This window comes from Grammomys surdaster, unplaced genomic scaffold (assembly GCF_004785775.1).
Source record: "Grammomys surdaster isolate TR1022 unplaced genomic scaffold, NIH_TR_1.0 125973, whole genome shotgun sequence".
Lineage (NCBI taxonomy): Eukaryota > Metazoa > Chordata > Mammalia > Rodentia > Muridae > Grammomys > Grammomys surdaster.
In genome coordinates this window covers 415,597-442,803 of record NW_021620790.1, presented here as the reverse complement: position 1 = coordinate 442,803, position 27,207 = coordinate 415,597, and the positions used below count along the sequence as shown (strand labels likewise).

At 38.1% G+C, this 27,207-nt stretch overlaps 1 protein-coding gene and 1 non-coding gene across 2 annotated transcripts in view; one reads left to right on the top strand and one right to left on the bottom strand.

Annotated features, from left to right (window-relative positions):
• LOC114609463 (contactin-associated protein like 5-2) overlaps positions 1-27,207 on the top strand; it is a 737,464-nt gene that overhangs the window by 463,671 nt on the left and 246,586 nt on the right. The window contains exon 12 of the mRNA XM_028753828.1: positions 7,504-7,623. Within this exon, the coding sequence (XP_028609661.1) occupies positions 7,504-7,623 (120 nt within the window). The remainder of the gene's footprint in view (positions 1-7,503; positions 7,624-27,207) is intronic.
• LOC114609473 lies at positions 5,365-5,497 on the bottom strand. The gene has a single exon (XR_003709513.1). It is a non-coding gene; the product is annotated as a small nucleolar RNA SNORA17 (small nucleolar RNA).

The following is a 27,207-nucleotide window of genomic DNA, read 5'->3' as shown; positions in this document are numbered from 1 at the left end:
GAATCTAGTATTAGCTTCTCTCTCACTGCTTCCCAATCATCTAAGCAACACTTGATAAAGATTCTGAAAGGAATGTAGATCCAGCTGTACCTCATGATGGCTCATCTCATAGAGACTGAACTAGAAACAGGAATTCTGCAAATTATCCCAGTAAAAGGTACACTTATTCCTTCTATCTTCCTAAAACATCTTAAGACAAACTTAGTCTCAAGGTCAACTGTCTATCCTAGTCCAATTGCAGAGTTAAGTACAATGTTAAGTTCCATCTCAGCCAGATATTCTATTGTCCATTTTTTTCTTTTTAAAATAAAGTTATACTATGTAACATTGACTAGCCTGCAGTTTCCCATGAAGAACAGGCTGGCCTCAAACTTACAGAGTTCTACTTTTACTTTAATTACCCTCCATTACTACACTAACACTCTGTCTGAAGAAAGTTGGTGTGTCTGTCCTCAGACAAAATAAATAAATAAATAAATAAATAAATAAATAAATCCACTCAGAAGCACAAAGACACCTCTGGCCTTTAGGCAAGGAGGAAATTATATCCTCTTCTTTGGGGTATTTTTTTTACAGTGAATGTATTAGCTAATTTTTACCTCCTATGATTTGCAACCAGTGTCAGAAAATTCAACAAAATCTCATATCTGTGAGACTTTACCCTGTGCTCTGTCCTGTTCTCACAAGACACTATAAAAGCACTGTTATACATTTCAAATCTCATGGCACATGTCCTTTGGGGCATGCTAGATCAAGCTAAAATGCAGATAAAGGAATGCTAGAAATATTAGGCATGCTTTCCCTAATGTAACACAACTCAACTAAAGATCTAACAATAGTTTAAACTCATACTAAAAAAAAAAAAAAGAGTCAAACATATAAGTAAACATACACCAAAACAAAGACAAAAGCAATAAAAGAACAAATTTGTAAAAATAGCAACAATACATAAATAAATAAATAAATAAATAAATAATAAATAAATAAATAAATAAATAAATAAAGCAGCTAAGCAAGTACAAAAAGTAAGACCAAGACAATTTTGAAGGGTTTAGAGTGTGTAAATGAAAGAGAGAGGTACAAAATATATGCAGATGTGCAGAGCTGAATCCTTGTATGAAATAGCAGAAACTAGAGCTGGAGAGATAGAGATATTTAAATGGCTAAATGTACTTTTGCCATGAAGCACTGAATTCACATTTCCGGAGCCCACATAAAATCCAGAACACTCTGTCCTTAGACAGGCCAGCTATCCTATGGCATATACAGTGGAAAAATAGCAAGAGATTCCAAATAAAAGAAGTGAGAAGTTGATAACAGACATCTCAGGTTATCCTCTGACCATCATATGCGCACATGAGCATACTGTGCTGGCCTGATATTGTCAGCTTGTCCCAATCTAGAATCATCTTAGAAGATGAAACCTCAATTCACAGATACAGTATCTCTGTGATTTTGGCCTACAGAAAATCTTATAGGGCCATATCTTTAACAATGATGGAAGTGGGCAGCCAATTGTTGGTGTTATCTAATGGCAGTTACTATTAAGTGGAATAATAAAGCATCCTGAATATGCCATGAGGAGGGAGCCTTCAAGCCATACTCCTTCATGGCTTCTGCATCTGTTCCTGACTCCATGTTCCTGCCTTGAGATTCTGCCTTAACTTCCTTGAATGGTGCACTACAACAAGCTCAAAATAAAACAAACCTTTTCCTTCCAAAGTTGCTCTATTCTAGTCTATTCTAGGTATTTCAGGATAGGAACTGAATCCCTTGACATACACACATACATCACACACACACACACACACACACGCACGCACACTAATCTAAGAAATAACAAATACAGATTATGAACTTATCTGAAACATATAGAAACTGCAGATAGCATTCAGTTCTGTAAGTAGAGTTAAAGATGTGAGTTTTATGAAAAACATATCTCTATCTGAAAACACACAAGTTGATCACCAGTCCTTTTTCAAACATTGTGAAGCTGTGCTTACTCTTGTGGCATACAATAGAGACCCCCAAGATTTCCCAGATAAGACTTTTCCATCAGGATCTCTACTGAAGAGGCCAGTAGCTTCTACCTCAGGGAGCAATCCTGGAGCTGTAAAGATGTTAGCCAATGCCTGTTAGTAATCTAATCCTGACATGCATCCCCGCAGCCTTTTCTTCTTCTCTACTGCGGCCTGTACCAACTTGAAATATGTGCCAGACACAGTTCTTCCTCCTTTAAGTTGTTTGGTCATGTATTTTGTCACAGCAATGAGAAAATTAACTAAGTCGATTACGAGTATCTGAATACCAGCATATAGAAATCACCTTGGGGGTGGCCAGTAAGCAAAGTCACTTTCCCAAAGTTCAATAGGCACTAAGTTGAAGCAACCCTGCCAAGATTTACCCAGTTTATTTCTAGGCTTTATGGGTTGTGTGCGTGTGCGTGTGTGTGTGTCTGTGTGTGTTTGTGTGTGTGTGTGTGAAATATTTACATGTTATATTTAGTGTTCGTGTGTATGTCTGTGTTAGTATTGACTACATGTGTATGACAATGTGTTTGCCACAGAATAAATGTGACAGAGAAGAACATGAACTGGTTTGTTCTTCTCTTCTGCCATGTAGGTCCCAGGGTCAGAACCATGTCATTGGCATGCAGAAGTGGATGCTCATGGTAGCAAATGCCATGGCTCACTGAGTCATCTCACTGATTCAGTGTCAGCAGCAGTAAGGGAAATGATCATATGCTGTCTGGGTATTATTCCCCTTTCACATTCATGAAAAAACTGTAGGGACGACTTCTTTCATGTGTTTGTCCTCCTATGAGTATGAGCATATTTTTGATGACAGCCACACATACTATTTGGCATTCAGGTGAAAGATACCAAAATTCATAATATAGGTTCAAAACATCATAATTTTTCAGGTAAGCATATTATCAATGGAGATATTAGGTTTTATCAAGAACATATAAAGCTTGCAACCCTAAGAGGTCTGCCAGAGCCTGAAATATACAGAAGTGGATGCTCACAGCTAACCATTGAACTGATCACTAGGTTCCCAATGGAGGAGTTAGAAGACAGAAGGACCTAAAGGGGTTTGCTGCCCCATGGGGAGAGCAACAATATCAACCAACCAGAGCTCCCAGGGTCTAAATCACCATCCTGGGAGCACTTAGGGAAGGACCCATGGCTCCAGCTGTATATGTAGTGGAGGATGGTACTGTTGAGCGTAAGTGGGAGAGGAAGTCCCTGATCCCATGAAGGCTGGATGCCCAAGTGTGGGGGAATTCGAGGGCAGGGAGGTGGGAGTGATTGGGTGCACATCCTCATAGAAGCAGGAGGAGGGGCAATAGAATAGGAGGTTTCTGGGTGGAGGAAATGGGGAAAGGGGATAACATCTGAAGTGTAAATAAAATATCCAATAAAAATTAATTTCAGAAGAAGAATATATGAAACTTGTGTGTTCACTATATAAGGTACATATTGTGACATTCTTATGTACCTCTGCTTCAAAAGTGTTCCTGAATATCAGAGAGACTTCCATGAATACAAGTATAACCTCAAATTTACATCAAATTATAAAATATTCCACCTCTCTCTCTCTCTAGAACTTGACTAACTTGACTCTTTAGACTTGAACTTAGTGATTATTTGAAGCACACTTTACATTTGATCATGATGAATGGTTCCTTCATATTCCTGGAATGGGGCATTAGTCACATGGGACAGAAGTCATCTAAGGTGACAAGCTTTTACTGGGTCTTGAACAATGTTGGGAGCCACTGAGGTTTTAAGCATAGCTAGGTAGCATAATTCAATGCACACATGCTGCTCAGAACATAGGAATATTGTGTGATGTATTAGATAAAAATGTTTATGTCTAAGTTGGTTAATTTTTTTTTAAAAAAAAATCTTTATTGGTTCTTAGTAAATTTCTCATCATTCATTTCAGTCCAACTCATCTTGCCCTCCTCTTGTACCAATCCTCCACCCTAGCAACCTCCCCTCCAACAGGGAGAAAAAAATTCCTGTTGTGTAAGTAAGCTTTAGTATGTCATAGCGTGTCCCAGAGTATACATTTTTATCCATATGTTTTGGCTTGCAAATTTTCATTATAATAACTTTTTGGCCTGGAACGAGACCTCTGGCTTCTGTTATACTACCTATATTGGATCCTCACTGGACTCTTCTCAGTTATCATGTTGTTGCCCAGTGTCCTGGAGATCCTATAGTTTTGGATCGCTAGGACAAGCCTTTCATGTACTCCTTCAGTTCATCCATAAGGCAGATATTGGAATGTGCCTACTTAAAGCCCTGGATCTCGACATGAAAGATATCTGAGCTGGTCAACCCACCAGCTCTTCGCCACCCACATCACCGGGGCAAGATCTCCTGTCCTGCCTCAGCTGGTCCATCCAGTGCCAAAACCAACAAGGGACACAGCCAACTCTCTCACTCCAATGCACTTGGGGCTGCTCATCTGTGCCCAGGCCATTCGGGTCATCTCTAATATGCTACCTAGATGAAGTACAGGGCCCATTCTCTTAAGCCCTGCAGCTGGCTATCTCTGGTCTCAAGCCTAAGACTAGCTCTCCCACAGTGCCCGGGGTAGGGGTACATGAGTAAGATAACTTCTGCATAGCCCTCAGGTGTCAACCTGCCTCTGGGTAATCAGCCAACACAAGGGATGTCTGCCTGGAGTTCTATGGTAGTAGACCCTCTTGTTGCTGGGCCACTGACCCAGAAGTGGCCTCTAGTGCCAGCACATGTCAAAACCCAACCATGGTCCCAGGTGGCATCACCAGCTACTCACATCATGCTGTTCCTCATTACCATTTATTCTACAGTTCTGCCCCCTACATTGTGTACACATCTTTCTGCTTTTCCTTCTCTTCTATTTGTCTACCACTTACTTGCTCCTCTTAGTGACACTTGGGGGTCTTTGAGTGTCTGGGATCATCTCAGGAGTGGTCTCAGGAGTGCTGTCCCCTGCTCATGCATTATAGCACATGGAAAGTGCCATATTTGGCAGGGTCTGTCCATCCACCCTGTGAAGTTCCTGCCTGCTGGTCATCTCAGGCTAACTCTCTGTTCATGCACCACAGTATGGAAATGGTTGCCCTCTTGGGCTCACTCCTATCAGCGGTCCATGTTGTCAGGTGAGGTAGTCTCAGGCTCACTCTTACTGAGTTGCACAGTCCTAGGTGGGTTATTCTTGTCTCTGGCTGTTTTCCTGCTCTGAATGCTAGTCCAGGTCTATACATTGATGAACTAGTGGTCCTCTCACTCTAGCTGCCTGTCTAGGACCCCTGCTGCTGGGCTGGTGGTTGTCTCATGTTTGTTCTCCTTTTTTTATTTTTCAGGGAGTATCAAGCTACTAATCATTTAGATTTCCACTGGTCAGAACACTGAGCATAAAAATAGCCTCTTTCCTCTCTGATACCTACTGATGCACTTTTTGACATTGCAGCCACACCTACAGTCCCTCCAGGGGTATGATTTATATGTTTTTTAAGAAATCTTTTTTTTATTCTAACAAATCTGTTTGTGTTGCTTGAATGACAGTAATATTTGTCAAGTCTACAGCTCTGTTAAAACTCCAAATTTTGTAACATGTGCAACATGACTCTACTCATCTATGATCACACAAAGACTTCAGTGCCTGCTGTGGGGACAAAGGCTGATGGATTTGTCAATGGCTTTGATCTTTGGTGAAAACTATACTTGTTGACGCATAACTGTAAATTAGTGACTAATTGTTTGGTGAAGATGGATTGAACCTAGATCTCATATTATATCACTTTCTGAATCTTGGAATATATAATGTAATAAACTCTCTCTTTGTGCTGGAGGATATCGCAATTAGTAAACTGCTTGCTTTTTAAGTATGAGGACCAGAGTATTATCTGCAGATCATATGAAGGCCAGGTAGGTTATGCACTCTTTTAATCCTCATGGAGAGCATGAGAAAATAGGCAGAGACTTAAATCTCATTGGGCAGACAGCCTATCCAAATAGGCAAAGAGAGAACAAAGTTGTGAACAAGTAAGAAACAACGTTTGAAGTTAGTTATTGACCTTCACACATACAAGCACACAAATACATGCACACACACACACACACACATACACACACACACACATACATACATATACATATACACAAAGACACACAACCACACCTCTCCCAAAATATTGTCCTCATATTTTATTATTAAAAAGATATAACAGCACATGTACATTGTAAATTCACTAGCCAAATATGTGTTGAACACTGGTGCAATTTGATAGATGTCATGATACAGTGTCACATGGTACATATCCATGGATCTTAGAATTTCTTTAGCATAACAAAGACAGAACAATGTGTTGATAATTCTATCTTAGTATACTATGGGGACATACAGGCAGAATGAAAACCAAACAAACAAAAAGAACCAGGGACAGATTTTAGGGTAGATGTAGTCCTGATATGGGCTAAGAAGAATTAATTAGTTAATTATAATGAAATAAAGTCATATGATGGTTAGGTTTAACTATCAACTCATACAATCTAGAATTACCTATGAAGAGAATCTCACTGAGGAATTGTCCATATTGAGTTGGATTGAAGACATGTTTGTAGGGATCATCTTAAGTTAACAGGGGTAGAAAGCCCCAGCCCACTGTGATGGGATTATTCTCTAAACAGGGGTTCCTTTCTTTAGTTAGGCTTCCAATACTGTGATAAATATCATAAGGAAAGGGCTTCTATCAGCTTAAAGTTATAGTTCATCAAGAATGGAAGTCAGAGCAAGAACTCAAGCCATGAAGCTAGAGGTAGGAACTGGAGAAAGGCAATGGAAGAGTACTACTTACTAGCTTGCTTGCATGGCTTGATCAGCCTGCTTTGTACTGCTACTTTGGACAATCTTCTGAGGAGGGGATTTGCCTCCAGTGAGCTGGATCTTTCTATATCAAGCATTAATACAAAAGATTCCCTATAGGCCTCTGTATACTCTAGTCTAGTGGAGGCATTTTCTCTATTGAGGTTCCTTTTTAAAAAATGTCCCTGTCTTGTGGCTAATTGACACAAAATACAGCCAGAAGAGTTTATGAACAGTTTAAGTGGAAAATTCAAGCAGAGTATAAGCAACCCAGCGTATACTCGGGCAAATGGACATTTGTTTTTTGGTGTCCTTGGCTATGGATGTTATGTGATTAGCTGCCTCAAGTTACAATTGTGTTTTTTCTGTAGTGATGGACTGTAATCTATAATTGTGAGCTAAAATAAGTCCTTTATTATTTACTTGTTACTTTTCTTGTCAGGGTATCATTTACAACAACAGAAATGAAACTGAAATATGTTACAAGTCTTTTAAGTACTAGAACAATGACCTGTAAAGATTTTGGGGCCTGTCTAGGAAAGAAAGGAAGAAGTACAAGAAGTGGGCTTATGTATGAGCTACTAACTCCTGCAGGGGGATATTCAGTATCAAGTAGAATTTCCCTTTGTGTCTTTCCAGCCATCTATGAGCAATCCTGTGAGGTGTACAGACACAGAGGGAACACAGCTGGGTTTCTCTATGTTGACTCTGATGGCAGCGGCCCACTGGGACCACTCCAGGTCTACTGCAATGTTACTGGTAAGAGCTATGTTTTCTAAGCCTACTTAACCTAGGTATCTGGTGGTATGAGATAAAAGAGAGTTTTTGGAAAGGTGAAAGGTATACAGAGTGTACAAATACCTACTAGGTTAATGGGAGAAATACTATCTTGAAAAATAATAGGAATTATCTTAGTTATTTTCAAGACAAAAAGTAGAGGGATCTTGGTGGTCATGATACTATTCTCTGAAAGAGGAAAGAATTATCAATGTTTTCTATAGGGTGGAGAAAAGACAGTCTCTCTATTAAAGCCCAACAACAAAATGAAATGGAAATGGAAAAAATAAGCACAAAAACAAGGCATAAAAGTCAATGGGATGTCCTTATTCACAAAGGGGAACTCCATTCACATATGATTCTATGGACTGTGTATCTAGCTGAGTGTATCCATCTTGAGCTTTATTTGTTTCTCAATGAAATTCGAATGAGATGACTATACACCAAGTAGCTGTGTGGGTCACAGATAATCAGCACTGTTTGACCAGCTAGTGAGGACCTAAAAACATCTTTTACCTCAAAATTACTAAGATATAGTTTATTCTATAGGACAGCCATGGCATGAGGACATAAACTTAGTGTTGCTTTAATGACAGTAATATTTATCAAGTCTATAGCTCTGTTAAAACTGCAAATTCCTTGTTCTGTCTTACTAATGATTTCATGAAGATTTTATTGTGGCAGTTATAAGTCAACATACTTTTCTATATATTAGTCCTCCACCGGTTGAGGGAGTTATAGCAAGCAGAACCTCACATGCTATTGGATGATTTTCTTGACCTGTAAATTAATAAACTTAGAAGTCTATTCATCCATTTCAAGAGAAATTGCCAGATAGTCATACTATCATTAGGTTATGCACAGAAATTGGCAATAAACCACTGTTAAATGTGCCAAGATTGCCCACGAAATCTTTATTCAATCAATTAGCTTTGTATAATAGTCAATGTAGGTATAGCTGCCTTTTCTGGAAATTGTAATTCCCTTGCAAATCACTACCACCACCATCATTATCACCATCATCATCAAGAATATGTGTTTTATATGGAATACCTTGAGAACATGTAACTTCTTTATAAATCAGTTATATAGGTTTAGAAATGACATCTGAAGAGAACATCAGTTGACCAGATACAGGCATTTTTTACTAAGCCTGATGACCTGAGATTAATCCCTAAGCCTGACAACCTGGAAGGAGAAATCTGACTCCAACAAGATTCCCATATGTTCTCCTCTGACTTCTAAGATTCACATTTGTGTACATGTGCACTTGTCATGAATAAAATAAATGTTTAATGATGTCATTTGATGGTTAATGTATTCTATAGTACAATTCCACAGTGCCAAACATTAATATAGGTTTTTAAACATGTAGCTTTGTAAGCAGTCCTAACATGATTCACTGTAATTGGGAAATTCCTCTCTCTCTCTCTCTCTCTCTCTCTCTCTCTCTCTCTCTCTCTCTCCCTCCCACCCCCCACACACAATCTCTCTCACATACAGGCATATGCAAAGAGAGAGAGAATGAGAGAGATGAAAGAGAGAGAGAGAATGAGAGAGATGAGAGATAGAGAGAAAAAAAGAAACAGAGGCGGGGGGAAGAATGCAGGGTATACTATGAATAAAGCAGCAAAGTCAGGCCTCATATCTTAATATTTGTGCTCTGGTCTTCCCTGTAGTGAGGCAGCATACTTACTGAGGTATTTCTAGCCAGTTAATATCCAATACACTAAGGATATGCAAAGACATTACACCTTGGATATTCATATCAAAGAAAACTTAGAACAGGATCGTAAGATGTTGCAGACTCAATGCAATGGCATCACTGCAAGAAGTCATGACAAGGCATGTCCCTCATTTTCCTAACTGAATTCAAAGACGTAGACTCTGGCTGCAAAAAGTGCTAGTTATTTTAGTCTCTATAGTACTTCATACAGTGAGGACTAGCTATATGTTAATTACTTTGTAGTGGCATGAGAGCAGGATTATAAATTGTGTTGCTTAATGTGTTTGTTGTTACCTAGTTCTGCACAGCAATCTAGTCTAGGACTGGGCTTCTCAATGAGTCATGATTCTTTTCAAAACATTACTCACATGTAGGTTCTTAGTAAAAATACAGAATTCTAGGTTAACTTGGTGACTTTTTAGTCATTAAATTCATGTGTCCTAAGCTTCTAAATGGTTTAGAAGCAAATTGCCCTGGTCAATAATATTGAACAATGATGTATTTTGGCTACAATAGAAGGCAAAGGAGACAAATACTGCTGAGTAACAACTCTGACATGTATCCAGGAGTTGTGGAAGGGCTACTAACTACTAGTGAATTCAGACATTTCAGGCAATTCAGCTGTAGCTTACAAATATTATCTCTGTTAATTCTACCAGAAAAAATGGTAAGCAAATACTTTATAAAAGTACTCCATCTTATATGGAAGAAAATTTGTATGAGAAATTCATGGCTTAAGGTGAACCTGACTACTTACAGGTGGTTCTTTTCCTGTGCAATTGACCCAGATTACTGAAAGGTTAAACTCCAGCCAACCCAGAGATTATGTTCTTTTGCCCCAAAGCTTTTCCGTGATGGACCCTTACTACTGCTCTAACACCACTGAGTTGATAGTTTAGATGATCATAGATAGGAATTTCCAAAATGAAGGACAAGGATGAGCCATAATTTTGAAAATCTTAAATCTTCCTGGTTAAATTTGAGTGACTTGTGATGCTGTGAAATATGTAGCAAAGTCATACAGAAAGTATGACCTGAACACCAGGGTTTATTGTTGATGTCTTTATGAATGTCAATTAGCCAATATAGGATTTGAATTCTTAAGACAGATTTCCTCAGAGATATAATGCAGTAAAGTCTTTACCTGTTCTAAATGGCCATGCTATTTCCATGACTCTAGGAATCTGGAGAGAAGCATTTTTGAAGAACCTGTCTGGATGAAACACAGTTAGATTGAGAATCTCTGAAATTTTCCTTAAATCACAGATTGTAGTCAGTTTGTGCATTATTAAAACATTTTTCTTAGAACTCAGTTTGTAGTCAATTTGTGAATTTTTTATTGTTAACAGATACCTGACTACCTATTAAAATATATTAATTTCTCAACTGCACAATTTTTCTGTTGCTCAGTAAATTGCATACTTATTTGCAAAGTTGTTTATGGAGAGTCACTCAAAACACACATTCCTTTCCTATCTCGATAGAACCAATGCCAGTTTCACATACGTAGGACAATAGACAAGAGTTGCAGGGAACTTGCAGAAAATGCTTAGTCAAAACATCTTTTCCATTCTCAAACAGTTCCTAATCCATTTTCAATCTACCTTTGTAGTCTTTTAATCTTACTCCCTGGCTATTATGAAACTCCAATTCTCTCTGCTTGCCAGCAGACTGTGTTTTCATTAAAACTCATGAAAGCACACATAATGTAATAGGTCGAGAAGTGTGATTGAATTCTCTCTAATATTTCTAGCCATGACTGTACAATGTGATTAAGGTAATAGATTATTATCCCAGCTATTTACAGCAAGAAATAACTGTGTCCACACAGTTTGGCCTCCATTGTTAGCCTTGCTTCCTGAAGTTAGATCAATGTCTCTGATTTACTCATTGCCTGTATACCTGTCAGTATATGTAGAATGAAAATCATTGGGAACATAAGTATAAGACACTCACAGCCATCTTTTTCTTTACTCTTTGAGTGTGCATACAGTGTTGGACAAGTGTATTAAAGAGCAAATAGGTAGAACTTAGTTGTTAGTGTCATGGTAATTGAAATGCCTTTTTGTGCTGGCATCTTTCTACTGATTTTCTAACCCAGCTATCTACTCCTAACATACACACAGACAAAGCCTCATGTATACGTGTTGACATAAAAGAAAAAAACATTTCTATGAAGACATAAAAAACACACAAACAGATATATAGGCATGTACATATATACACATATGGAAGCACATACAAATACACAGAACAGAAGAATGTACAGCTTCCATTGTTCTACCAAAGATTGATACAAGAATAAGGTAGGCCAAGGTGTCAGATTTCTTTTTCCTTAAATCATCAGTTCTTAATCATCACTGCAATCTTACTGTTTTCCAGTTGCTGAGGAGACAGCACAATCAGTAACATAGTTGCTTTGCAAGCATAAAGATCTAGTTTTGATTTCTAACATACTTGTAAAAATCCAGCTCTATTGGCACATAGCACTGGGGAGACATACTTGGGTGAATCCCCAGAGCTCAGTAACAAAGTCTGGCATCTAAACATCAAAAGCATATGCACATATGTTCTTATACCCTCTCCCTTCTCAAAAGTACTGTGGGCAAAAATTGTCACTTGCATTGAGACTATATACTTAATATCTACCAAATATTTACCTAGGGAAGCATACATCATTGGAAAACCGAGAATAGTTTCTATAGCAATGTTACTGAGTAGTTGAAACAGGGTAGCCATTACAGCTATCTAGAATGGAAGCACTAGCCCTATGAGAAGTGTTTTATGTCACAGAAGACCTAGAACAAGCTGTCTTATATTTTCTGCATTTATATGGGTTTGACCACTGCTCTAACCAAGTGATAATGAGGCACTAGGAATATAGAAACAATTTTGAGAATGGGGGCCATACATGTCCCAGTCTGCAATGTTGCAGCTATGTAATCATGGAAAAAGAGTGTGGATACCCAGCACTCACATAGATACCAGTATAAAAGTACAAATGTGTAATCTCAGTTCTGGGGGATAGATAAAAGGAGATCCCTGAGCACATTGCCTCAACAAAATAACAGATCAATGAACCTAGATTCACTGGGCATATGTCTTCTGAATCAAAATGGAATATGTATTATTGAGGAAAGAAACCCTATCTGCCTGTTGCCACCACGTATGCATACACACATGTGCACATGCTGCCATGTATATATACAAAGAGACAGGGACAGAGAGAGAGAGAGAGAGAGAGAGAGACAGAGAGGCAGAGAGAGACCGAGGGGCAGAGAAAAGAGAGAGAGAGATTTTAAAAAGTCCCAACTTTGTTTTATATTAGTTAGTACTGAAATCTTTTCTATGACAAACCTATGAATCCCAGTTTTGTCTAACCTGAAGGCCATAAAAGAGTAATTCAGTTCCTCAAGGTGCTGATGGTAACAGGATAGAATTGTGCCTCTATCCCCTCACCACTGATAGAAGGATATCATCTCCCTTTACAACTGTTCTGACAGCCACACTCTGATGTATCTTACATTTAATCTATTTAGTTGACAATAGGCAGAAAAACAAGCCAACCATTCACGAGAAACTGAACTAAAGTATATTGAGGAAGTATCTTAGTTATGCTTCACAGAAAATAATTATAGTGGTAAAATTTAAAAATTCAAATGATGCAGTGAGTGTAGACAGTGTTCTGAGCATCTTAGTAAATGAGAACAATTTTCATATCTTCACACTAATGCCCTTCAGACATGGCTAGCCATGGCTAGAAGCTTGGAATTTATATTGGCAAAGCTGGAAATGGATGAAATGCCATAGCCAAATCCATGCTTTTTTAAAGAACCATGCCTTCTTTGGATAATGTTGGAGTCAAGGTGAAGAAAACTATTTGGGCATTCTACAAAGACAAAAAGATGACAAATTAATTCTGGGAATGTTGGAAAAATGTACTATAGTTAGTTATTCCTTTGTCTCTGTTTTTGTCTGTGTCTGGGGCAGGGAGGGCACTTTCTCATCATATCTATTTTACGTGTGTTTATATGAGTGTTTGAGAAGGAGTAGAGGTCAGAGAACAACTTTCATCAGTAAAATTTCTCCTTTTATCATATGCATCCCAGTTATTAAACTTGAAAACAAATGCTTTTCCCTACTGTGCTATTTCACTCTCCCCTCTCAATACTATTTTAATAAAAACTTTAAGCAGGGTTGTTTGGAGAGGATAAGGAGCTCAGAGAAAGAAAAGGACATATCCAGATATGAGTGTGGACTTCTAATGAACAGTAAATATTGAGTGCCTTACCATTGGCCTTATAGATTTTTTGGTAGCTCTCAGGGTACATCTGAAAAGACTCTAAAAAAACCCTATCCACTGTTCTCTCTTTTGATGAGTGAAATGTTAGGGTGGCTATAGATGTTTCTTCAGGGAGATTATAATTAGAAAAGCTAGTATCTGGAGACATTCAGATCACATAAAGTGTTTCTGGTGAGAGATTTGGAAAATTGCAGCTTTTCAGCAGGAAGAGAGAAAGGCCTTCAGCAGTTGTCCACTGGATGGTAGCTCTGGCTTCTCCAAAAATCAACCAGACTCCCAGGTGAGGGTCCCTTTGTCAAACTTACGTTTTTATCATTTTTCCCTAACTTTCAATCCTGCCTCACTTTCCTCACTATATCTACCCTTCCAGAACACTTCATATAATTCATCCTCGGAGAAGTTTGGTTTCCTGGTAGAGATTCACTGTGACTCACTTGCAGTTTGATCACTTGGAATAATAATAGTGTTTTTGATTCTTTATATCATAGCAACTTAAATTGTGGCTTATATTTCAGAAGGACAGTTTGATTTCTATAATGAAGGGTTTTCCAAAGATCTCCAAGATATCCATCCTCTACTTAGAAGATGCAACTTTATATTCATAATGCTACTACCCAAACTGTGGACCACAAAGTACTTCCAGAAGGCTTGTCTCTCAAGCTAAGGCCTACAGTGGATCCTATTTCTCTATATACAGAAGCCTCTGCTTTGAAGTGGTGGTCTCTCAGGGCTAGCAGATGGTATAATTGTCTACTTAATTGATCCATTAAACAAAATATCTAAGTCATAAAGTTGTGACATTTCCCTGAAATTAAAACACTGTCACCTTCAAACAGCCAAGAATTTTAACATCCACTTAGAGAAATTCCTTTCATACATCCATTTAGCATGGCCTGTTGCATCTAACCACACTGGAGCAGAGGAATGAGGAGAGGAATCCTGTGTTCTTGTGATTTTTAGGCATTGGACTATCATCCTGCTCTGTATTTACCCACAAATTTCTTATTCTTTATTAATCTCTCATTTATCTGTCAACTCTCTTGTTTGCTTCCTCATATATTTCAGATATGCTCATTTATTTATATATTATTCATTTATGTAGAAGTTAATTCATGCAAATTACATTCTAATGTTGATTGGGTTTGGTACCAAAGTTCAAAGAGTGAATAAATCTTTTTGTATTAAAAACTCATAAATATAAATAAATTACACACTTGAATTAAATTAACTTTTTAAAAAATCTACTTATTTATTCTGGGTGTTTGTCTATCTGTCTATCTTAGCATGCTTGTTTGTGTCTTTGTGTGTCTATGTGTGTTTATCTTCATGTAGAGGCTAGAACAACATTGAGTGTTCCTCTTTTGGTGCCACCTACCTTTGTTTTGAACAAATAAACCATATTTCTCATTGGCCTGGCGCTCACTAATTTGGCTGGACTCACTGGACATGAGCTCTTAGAGTTGTCTTGTCTGTTTTAACCCAGCACTAACATGCTTGACTTTTCTTACCTATTTCACTGATGGATTTCATCAGTTTCTAGGGAGTAAATGAAAAAAATATAAAGCTGAGTTTCTTAATGTACAATTATCTATAAAGCATGACCTGAGAGGAGAGTTTAAAATGTCATTCTTTATCTCTATTCCTAGTACTGTTTATTCAGTAAGTGTGAATATAAGTCAGAAACACTATATTAAATGTGCTATAATTCTTTTTTATTTTCTATTTTTTTAAATTTTTTTATTGGATGTTTTATTGACATTTCATATGTTGTCCCCTTACCCCATCCCCCACCCACCCAGGAAACCCCTATCCCCTCACCCCTCCTCCTTCTTCTCTGTGGATGTAACCTCTATCTAACCCCCCACTCCCACCTCCCCACCCTCAATATTCCCACCCCCTGGGGCATCCAGCCTTCATGAGGTCAAGGTTCTCTTCTTCCACAGGGCCCTCCACTCATACTTATTCAGCTGAAGCCCTGGATCCCTTCCTAAGGGCTCCCAGGCTGGTGGTTTAGACCCTGGGAGCTGTGGTTGGTTGGTATTGTTGCTCTCCTCATGGTGCCTCAAATCCTTTCAACTCCTTCACTCTTCACTCTAACTCCTCCATTGAGAACCCCATTATCAGTTCAATGGCTAGTTGTGAGCATCTGCCTCTGAATATGTCAGACTCTTGAAGACCTCTGAGGAACATCCATATCAGGCTCTTATCAGCATGTACTTCCTGACTTCCACATCTGTGCTATAATTCTTAATGTTGTCAACTTGTCAGTCTACAATCAACTAGGAGTAAAAACACTGTATATATCTGTGTGAGTTTTTCTAGATTGCATTACCTAAGGTGTGCAGACCCATGCTAAATTGGAGGTGTCATTTGATGAGCTGGGATCCTAAAAGAAGCAAAATGACTGAAAATAAATCAGCATTCTTCTCTTCTGCTTCTTGACAAGGGTGTAATGCAATCTGCTTTCTCAAGCTTCTGCTGTTCACGAATTCCCTGCTCTCATGAATTCCACACCATGAGAGACTACTATTGAGCTCTGGGCCAAAATAAAGCCTACCTTCTTTAAATTGCTTTTGATATTTTTTACATAAAAATGAAATAGTAACTTCTACATATATTTGTAGGCATTGACACATATTTCTTTGAAGCAATCTCCCTAGTCTTTTAGCAAATACTAAGGATCCTACTTTATTCATCTTTCCATAACTAGGGAGATCTTTCTTAAGACTTGAGCACAGGGCTGTCATGGCTGGACCTGCATGTACTTTTCTGTGCCATAAAATGGAGTATCCCTGGTTCTAGGAACAGGAGAAGCCAAGAAAGATCAACCAACATTTTGACTTGTGACCTGTTACCTGCTAGCATCCATGCACTAAGACCCATGTGCAACACAAGAAATTAATTTGTTCCTGAATGCAGTTTCATTCAGTCACATATATTTACTTCATGTACATATATAGATGTTTTCCGGCTAAGAAATCCTGCCAGTGTAGTTAACTCCCATGATGCTCAACCTTCTCATGGGTATATGTATATGTATATGTATATGTATATGTATATGTATATGTATATGTATATGTATATGTATATGCATATGCATATGTATATGTATATGTGTAATCTTATTTCAAGGTATGTATGAACAAGTTAAGTAAAATAAAATGAGGGGATGGATCAGATGCCCCAGGTTTAGCATTTGGCGTTCTGTAAAACTTCCTGCAAAAGTGTCAAAGGGCTAAGAGTGTCAAAGTACAAAATGAATGCAGAGGTTGGACTGTTTGAGAAAAACATCATGGGGCTATCATAATTCCAATTCTTACCCACTGGTCCATGACTACGTGTCATAGTCTTTATAGAGAAGGTGAACCATGAGCTGGTTTCCTGCTTGGGATCACTCATACCTGCTTCTAAGAGGAAATTAAATAGTGAAATATAAACCCAGCACAGCAACTTCATGGCTTGCTACCTAATGTGCTATGGAAATATGCTACCCAAGCTTGTGATTGCTGTCATTGCTGCCATCAAGATCAATTTGATTAGTACTTAATGAAGGCTATTTGATTATCCTCTTGTCACAACTTAGGATCTTGGGAACAATTTTTTGGTCATTTCTGTGAAGAAGTTTCCATTTTGGATTGAATTATGTGAGACAACCCAACCTAAGTATGAGTGACACTATTACCTGAGTTGGAAAGTTGGACTAAATACAGTGTCAGTACCACTGAGCACCCACGTGACTCTCTTTCTGCTTCCTGGTTATATATTCAGTGTGACCAACTGCCCCAAGCTCCTGTCTTCATGACTTCCTGTGAAGACTTGACTAAGGTTCATTGTGCCATGTAGATGTTATGCGACAAAACCACCATGCTGATGGCTTATGGACCACAATTGACCTGAAATGTGCCAAATTCTTTAGTACTCTTGTTTGTGTTTAGAACATATGATAAGGTCATATTTCTGATACTAGTGGTAGATAGCTGCCCTGAAAAAGAATTACATAGAACTAGACATCAGTTCCTACTAGGGCCATGATGAGGGAGAAGAACACACGATCACTTGGAGTCTCAGCACTATGCTGATTATCAAGTCCTACTAGACAGTGTCTTTGAAAATAAAAATTTGAAAGACTGATATCTCTGAGCAAACAAAGAAAAGCAGAGATTAAATACCACCTTGGGAAAAGTAGATTCATGATGTCTTATCTGAGGATACTTGATTTGTCCAGGGATTTTCACACTGAGGTAGGGTTTAGCTGTATGAACATATTTCTGGTTAAGAAGAGAGAAGTAACATCACCACGGTCAAAAGTACCTCCCAGAATACTTGCTTGTTCTTGCTCAGTTTTGCTCTGAGCCTTAGAATCCAGGGTGAGATGAGGAATCAAAGTCAGTTCACCCAACTCATGGAAGGAAAGAGGCCAATTTTACTGGCAGCTTGTGACTTTTGTGAAAGGGGAAACAGAGAAACACTTCACCAGAAGACACTTCTTCCATTGTTTTGTCCTTCTATGAATTATTTTTGTGTTTTGTAACTGCCATAAAATACTTGAGCTCAAATACATATAAAGTAGTTTACTTAGCTCACTGGTTGTGTTGTTGAAAATTTGTTTTCTTGTTTCTCCAAAGTATGACAAGTTTCAATGAATTGATGTCTGTGAAAGATAGAACATAGTGTGCAAAGGAGAAAGCAAGATGTGTCAATGAAGAAAAATTTCCTTTGCAGTTTCCTGTAGTCATTTTAGTCCTGTGAGAGTGAGATCTCTCTCCTATGGGAGATTACAATCAGTCTACCTCAAACCTAGTTATATCTCTTATGTTCATAGTCTTCTAAAACATTATCCCACTCTTGGTATATCACAGAAGGAAAAACAAGCCTACAGCACATGAATCTTTTGGAAACAAATCATGTCTAATAACAAGCATGACTTCTTGACACAGAAGCTCTAGCCTATCATGCATTCTTAGCATGCAAGTGTTTACAAGTTGTATCTGTCTGTCTGTGAATCTACCTGGCTGTAGATGTTGACTACTTCTGCTATAATTAGAGTGTTAAATGTACTGCATATGCTCATATTTTGAATACTTAGTGCTGTTTTGGGAGACACTGAAACCTCAAAAAGTGAAATGTCTCTTGTGGTTACTGGGTAGAAGGTCTTAAAGGTTGTGGTCCAGCCTCCTTCTACTCATTTCTTTCTGCTTTTTTGATTATTGTTGTTATATAGTCTCATGTTCTCACTATCATGTCTTCTCTACCATTGTAGACCAAAATCATAAGCCACATAAGCTTCTCCTGCCTTGTGCTCCTTCATTCATCTGTTTTTTCACACAGACAATAAATGAATTAATACACAGTCAATGGAGACTTTGTCAAGCTGTGGGAACTCTGTACCACTTGTCTTTCTTGTGTTCTATACCCCTTTGCTTTCAAGAGTTTCCCTCAGCCCCACTTTTATCCCAAGCACTTCTGTTTAGCTCCTATGAAGTTCTTTAACCAGGAATATATTAATGACCCTTTGATCACATCATGTAGCTAAGAAACTTCTACTTAATCCATGTGAATATTTAAGGCTATAGGTTGATTTGAATATAACCTCACATTTTCTAGCTTTGTCATGTTGCTTGAATTAGATGATTTAATTTTCCTATTTGTCAGTGCTTTCCTCTGTTATTAATAATAATACCCGTTTGTAATTTTATTAAGAAGACTATATGCTATAATCACTGGAAACCACAAGAAAAATGACTGACATTATACATCAACTATGTAGCCCCTGATTTTTTCATATTCTTGCTCAAAATTTAAGCAGTACTCATGTTTTGAATTTATTATCATTATCTTTTCAATATAGAAATTTCTCACCTCCTAACTTCTCTCTCTGTCTCTGTCTCTGTCTCTGTCTCTCTCTCTCTCTGTGTGTGTGTGTGTGTGTGTGTGTGTGTGTGTGTTTTACTTGTCTCTATCTCTTTCTTTCAGTATATGTCCCTTACTGTGTGTATGGTATGTGATACATATAAAACACATATCATGCATGCGTGTGTGTGTGTGTGTGTGTGTGTGTGTGTATGATATGTATCTGGTTTGTAAGTGTGTGAGTGTATTACATGAGCAATTTTTCATGTGACTGTTTATTCATATATGGGTAAAAGTATATGTATGCATAAACATATGTAATCCAAAAGAACATAAAGAACATTCCTGGATCACTTCACCTTAGTTTATGAGACAGATCCCTAACAGAATCCACAGCTAATCACTTCCCCTTTCTTGGTTGCCCAGTGAGCTCCAGATTGGTCTGTCACTGTCTCTCAGTATTCATTCTGTGGCTCAAACCCTGGTCCTTAAGCTTATGAAACAATCACTTTATTAAGTGAACTATCTCTGTAGACCCTATTTGTTTGTTTTTCTTGTGTCTGAATTCTCTTTAGTCATTGTAGCACAAATCTGGGAGGAAATGAAAGAGAGAAAAGACTAATTGTGACTCTCAGGTTCAGAGCTATCAATCATTCATAGCGGTGAGGCTGTGTGTAGCAGTGCAGCCTGGTAGTAGCACCCAAGAAAGAAGAGCTATTTAATTTTCTCCTTCATGTATATCCCATATATAATCCCAGTTAGGGAGACTGTGGCCTTGCAGTCCGGGCCAGTATCCCCTTCTTAATGATCTAGAGTTTTCAGAAACAATAAGATTAAAACAAAAATTAACCTTCACAGTTTGCTTCCACATCATAGACATTTTTGGAGAGCATCCAATAACTATACAAATTTCCCATGCAATATTGTTGATTCTTTATTCACTGTTAGGGCACTGGCAAGTAAACCTCTTGTCTAACCTTGAAACTTCCTCTTAGCAGAACCATGGTGTCAGGCTGTTTCAGTTTGAGGATGGTCAGCTCCATCATTTGGCTTAATGAGTGTGCCAAGTCTCTGAACTGTGAGGATGACTTATCCAGATTCAAATACCTCAGGTATTTCATGCAGACACATGGCAAAAGTGCCAATTCCCTACCATTTCTTTGGATTGTATGATGTTATTACACTAATATTTATAAAACATTACTCTCTCTCTGTCTCTATCTTTCTCCTTCTGTCTCTGTCTCTGTCTCTCTCTCTCTCATGTCTTTCTCTCTTTCTGTATTGTATTACTCTCTCTTTCTATACATGTGTATGTCTTCCTCTGTCTCTCTACCACTCCCCTTCCATGTCTATAAAAAAGCAAAATCATGACAAGTGCTTGTCCCTGATAACTCATCTCACTAACCCTAGCACTAGTTTCAATACTAGTTATTTTTCTATAGCTAGTAATGTCCCTTTATTCAGTTCCTGTGTTAACTGTGCACGCCTCTTGGAGAATCTTGCTGCTTTTTACAGCAATGCATTCATCATATGTTGTTCTGTCAAAAATGCTTGGCAAAGGACCGATAAGGAAGGGTTGATTTGGACTCACAGTTTGAGGGTCCATCATGACTGGCGTATAAGATGGCTATGCATATTACCTCTGTAGTCAAGAAACACAGACAGATGAATGCCCATTTGCAGTTGACCTTTTGCCTTTTTATGAAGTCTGAAGCAACAGCATATAACATAGGCCAGTCACATAGAGGTCTTTCTATCTCAGTTATCACAGTCCAGAAACATCCTACCTGGACATGCTCAGAGCCTTGTCTACTAGATCCTGAAAATATTAGCCATTAAAATCCACTAAACTTTCCTCTTATACAAAGCACAAACCACTAAAATCCTTCTATTATTGTTTCTACCCTCTATGTCTCTCTTCTGTAAGACTTGCCCCACGGAATCAATATACTTTGTCATTTGCTGTGTCGTTCAACATACAAAGAACAAGCTCAGATTCACATCTGTAGCATCAGAGCCAATGACAGAGCTTAAGACTTCCTTGAGTATCATTTAGCTTTCATCCTTAGATTATAATCTGCCAAAAGTTCACAGTCAGACAAAACACTGTCATCAGGAATTACTTAACTTATTATTTTCCATTTACTTCTGTGGTTATTTTTAACACATTAATGTTGACCTAGGAATTTCACTTTATTAATATTCAGTAGTAAGATTTATACTGCCTTAATCCTTTTGATTTCATTTCTGTGAAAAGTTACAATGCTTTAATGTTAAAAATTAAAGAATGACAATAGCCACAGTTAGAGTACTTATTCCAGTCTTAACCAATTATCTCTGGAAATACCTTCATAGACACACCTAGGAGTATATTTTGATGATCTCTCAGGTGGCTCTTATTCTGAGAAAAGTGAAAAACCAAAATACCAATCACACAGCATGGCTGATCAGAACGACTCCTGCCTTCAACCTATTCTTATTTCTTTCTTCTATATATACAATTGTCCTATTTTGCCCTTATTTTATGTGCTCATCTTCTCACTCATTGTTGCACAATAAATAGCATCTTTTTATGCATCAACACTTGAATTTCTCACTTGACAGTATATAATAGAAATCAGTTTAGATAGGTTTAAATGTCACACGAATTTTTTACTGTGGCTTCAATATACCTCACTATGACAGCTAAGTGCATTTTATTCATTTAGAAAACTACTGATGAACATTTACCTTTTCCTAATATAGTATCATTTACAATAGGTTATTGTCAAGATTATAAGCATGCATCTTTTTAAAATTAAATGTTACATTCTTGTTGATTTCAAGATCTATTACTGAAATCCGAAAAACTTAGAAGAAGAGGTATTAATCTTAAAGCTCAGAGGCAAATGTATGTCTGCTTTGAAGGTGGATAGTGTTCATTGTCACCTTGACAGGATCTAGAATCATCTAAGAGTCAAGCCTCCAGGCACACCAGTGAATGAATGAGGCACCATCTAGCCTTAGCTTGAGACAAGGTCCTGAGGAAGAAATGAGTGGGAGTGGCAGTCAGTGATGGATATAAGCTGACAGTTGTGAAATCTGCTCAAAATAGCTCTCTCTTTCAGACCAAAGCCCAGTCTTTTATTTGCATAACCTACTTCCTTAGAAATTGCATAACAATTTAATCATTTACCCCAGTTTCCTTTTGATCATACCACAAATCAGTATTTTATGACCTTAGACTCTTAACTCTGAGAAATAAAAAACTGAAATACAGAGCACATTCAAAGCAAATGAACCATACATATAACAAGTATTTTTTCTAATATAATAAGTCCTTTGTGGTTTGTTGGGCATTGTGCTTGTGGTTGCCAAGCCTAGATATAGGGTCTAGACAAAAGGTCTAGATATAAGAAAGTCTGATTTAAGTATAATACATTTTATAATTTTGGGGCAATTTAATGAGCTCTTGTTTATGCTGATGCAAGCATCATTGAACCTTTTAGTTATAATACTTAGATAATTCAATATATTCTCTTAATCTTTGTATTTGTATCTTTTTATGTCAGGAAATCCAGAGATTGTATTGGAAAATGTTAATCCATCCCAGAAAGTATGAGTATCATTAAGACATCATCATTGTTCTTTATATCAGACTTTTAGACTGTCCTCTACCTCTATTTTTATCATACATACATATAGCTATGCATGTATGTAGGGAGTAGACTAGCTGGATCAAATTTAATAGTTCATGTCTTCCATGGAGGAAACTAATATTTTACCAGTGATATTATATAACCTTCTTTCTGAGCCTTTTTTTTTAACTATTCCTTTCTATTCCATGATCCAGGTTTTTACCCAAAAGGAAGGAACCATGTCTGTTCCTTAATATCTCTCTGACTAAGCTGACTAATTAATGCAGATGTCTCTGTTCTATCAGGGCTTTGAAGACCCTTATATAATTCACACATACCAAAACTTGTGGGACTCCATGAAGGCAGTGCTAAAAGGAAAACTCATAGCTCTAAGTGCCTACAAAAAGAAACTGGAAAGAGCACACACTAACAACTTGACTGCACAACTAAAAGCTCTAGAACAAAAAGAAGCAAATACACCCAGGAGGAGTAGAAGGCAGGAAATAATCAAATTCAGGGCTGAAATCAACCAAATAGAAACAGAAAGAACAATACAAAATATCAATAAAACCAGGAGCTGGTTCTTTGAGAAAATCAACAAGATAGACAAACAGTTAGCAAGATTAACCAGAGGGCACAGAGACAGTATCCAAATTAATAAAATCAGAACTGAAAAGGGAGACATAACAACAGAAACTGAAGAAATTAAAAAAATCATCAGATCCTACTACAAAGGACTATACTCAACAAAACTGGAAAACCTGGATGAAATGGACAATTTCCTAGACAGATACCAGGTACCAAAGTTAAACCAGGAGCAGATAAACCATCTAAATAGTCCCAACACCTCTCAGGAAATAGCAGCACTCATTAAAAGTCTCCCCCCTAAAAAAAGCCCAGGACCAGATGGTTTTAGTGCTGAAATCTATCAGACCTTCAAGGAAGACATAATACCAATTCTCTTCAAACTATTCCACAAAATAGAAACAGAAGGAACACTACCCAATTCATTCTATGAAGCTACAATGACACTCATACCCAAACCCCACAAGGACCCGACAAAGAAAGAGAACTTCAGACCAATCTCCCTTATGAACATCGATGCAAAAATACTCAATAAAATTCTAGCAAACCGAATCCAAAAACACATCAAAACAATCATCCATCATGATCAAGTAGGTTTTATCCCAGGAATGCAGGGATGGTTCAATATACGGAAATCCATCAATGTAATCCACTATATAAACAAACTCAAAGAAAAAAACCACATGATCATCTCACTAGATGCTGAGAAAGCATTTGACAAAATTGAACATCCCTTCATGATAAAAGTCTTGGAAAGATCAGGAATTCAAGGCCCCTACCTAAACACAGTAAAAGCAATTCATAGCAAACCAGTAGCCAACATCAAGCTAAATGGAGAGAAACTTGAAGCAATCCCACTAAGATCAGGGACTAGACAAGGCTGCCCACTCTCCCCCTACCTATTCAATATAGTACTGGAAGTCCTAGCCAGAGCAATTAGACAACAAAAAGAAATCAAAGGGATACAAATAGGAAAGGAAGAAGTCAAAATATCGCTATTTGCAGATGATATGATAGTATACTTAAGTGACCCCCAAACTTCCACCAGAGAACTCCTAAACATGGTAAACAACTTCAGCAAAGTGGCTGGTTATAAAATCAACTCAAACAAATCAGTAGCCTTCCTCTACATGAAAGATAAACAGATTGATAAAGAAAATAGGGAAATGACACCCTTCACAATAGTTGCAAATAATATGAAATACCTTGGTGTGAATCTAACCAAGCAAGTGAAAGACCTGTATGACAAGAAGTTCAAGTCCCTGAAGAAAGAAATCGAAGAAGAGCTCAGAAGATGGAAAGATCTCCCATGCTCATGGATTAGCAGGATTAATATAATAAAAAAGGCCATCTTGCCAAAAGCAATCTACAGATTCAATGCAATCCCCATTAAAATCCCAACTCAATTCTTCACAGAGTTAGAAAAGGAAATTCTCAAATTCATATGGAATAACAAAAAACCCAGGATAGCGAAAACTATTCTCAACAATAAAAGAAATTCTGGAGGAATCACCATCTCTGACCTCAAGCTGTACTACAGAGCAATAGTGATAAAAACTACCTGGTATTGGTACAAAGACAGGCAGGAAGATCAATGGAATAGAATTGAAGACCCAGAAATGAACCCACACTCCTATGGTCACTTGATCTTTGACAAAGGAGCTAAAACTGTCCAGTGGAAAAAGGACAGCATTTTCAACACATGGTGCTGGTTCAACTGGAGGACAACATGTAGAAGAATGAAAATTGATCCATTCTTATCCCCTTGTACAAAGCTCAAGTCTAAGTGGATAAAGGACCTCCACATAAAACCAGATACACTGAAACTAATAGAAGAGAAGGTGGGGAAGAGCCTTGAATACTTGGGCACAGGGGAAAAGTTCCTGAACAGAACACCAATGGCATATGCTCTAAGATCAAGAATTGACAAATGGGACTTCAAAAAATTGCAAAGTTTCTGTAAGGCAAACGACACTGTCAATAGGACAAAATGACAACCAACAAATTGGGAAAAGATCTTTACCAATCCTTCATCTGATAGAGGGCTAATATCCAATATATACAAAGAACTCAAGAAATTAGACTCCAGACAACCAAATAACCCTATTAAAAAATGGGGCATAGAGCTTAACAAAGAATTTTCAGCGGAAGAAACTCGAATGGCCGAGAAGCAACTAAAGAAATGTTCAGTATCCTTAGTCCTCAGGGAAATGCAAATCAAAACAACCCTGAGATTCCATCTCACACCAGTCAGAATGGCTAAGGTTAAAAACTCAGGCGATAGTAGATGCTGGCGAGGGTGTGGAGAAAGAGGAACACTCTTCCATTGTTGGTGAGACTGCAAGATGGTGCAACCTCTTTGGAAATCAGTGTGGCGGTTCCTCAGAATATTGGACATAGCATTACCTGAGGATCCAGCTATACCACTCCTAGGCATATACCCAGAAAATACTTGAACATATAACAAGGACATATGCTCAACTATGTTCATAGCAGCCTTATTTGTAATATCCAGGAGCTGGAAAGAACCCAGATGTCCTTCAACTGAAGAATAGATTCAAAAAATGTGGTATATTTACACAATGGAGTATTACTCAGCTATTAAAAGCAATGAATGCGAGAGGTTCCTAGGTAGATGGATGAAATTAGAAATTATCATCCTGAGTGAGGTAAGCCAATCACAAAAGAACACACTTGGTATTCACTCACTGATTATTGGATACTAGCCCAGAACCTTGAAATGCCCAAGATGCAACTCACAGACCACATGAAGCTCATAAAGAAGGAAGACCAAGTGGCGGTGATTCGGTCCTTCTTAGAAGGAGCAACAAAATACTCAAGGGAGCAAATATGGAGACAAAGTGAAGAACAGAAACTGAAGGAGGGGCCATCTGAAGACCATTTCACCTGAGTATCCATCCCATGTGTAGTCACCAAAGGTAGAGGCTGATGTGGAAGTCAAGAAGTGCATGCTGATAAGAACTTGATATGGATGTTCCTCAGAGGTCTTCAAGAGTCTGACATATTCAGAGGCAGATGTTCACAACTAGCTATTGAACTGATAATGGGGTTCTCAATGGAGGAGTTAGAATGAAGAGTGAAGGAGCTGAAAGGATTTGAGGCACCATGAGGAGAGCAACAATACCAACCAACCACAGCTCCCAGGGTCTAAATCACCAGCCTGGGAGCACTTAGGGAGGGATCCAGTGCTTCAGCTGAATATGTAAGAGTGGAGGGCCCTGCTGGGCATAGGTGGAAGAAGAAAACCTTGACCTCATGAAGGCTGGACGCCACAAGGTGTGGGAATCTTGAGGGTGGGGAGGTGGGAGTGGGGGGGTAGATAGAGGTTACATTCACAGAGAAGAAGGAGGGGGGTGAGGGGATAGGGGTTTCCTGGGTGGGTGGGGGATGGGGTAAGGGGACAACATATGAAATGTCAATAAAACATCCAATAAAAAAATTTTAAAAAAAAGAAAAATCCTGTA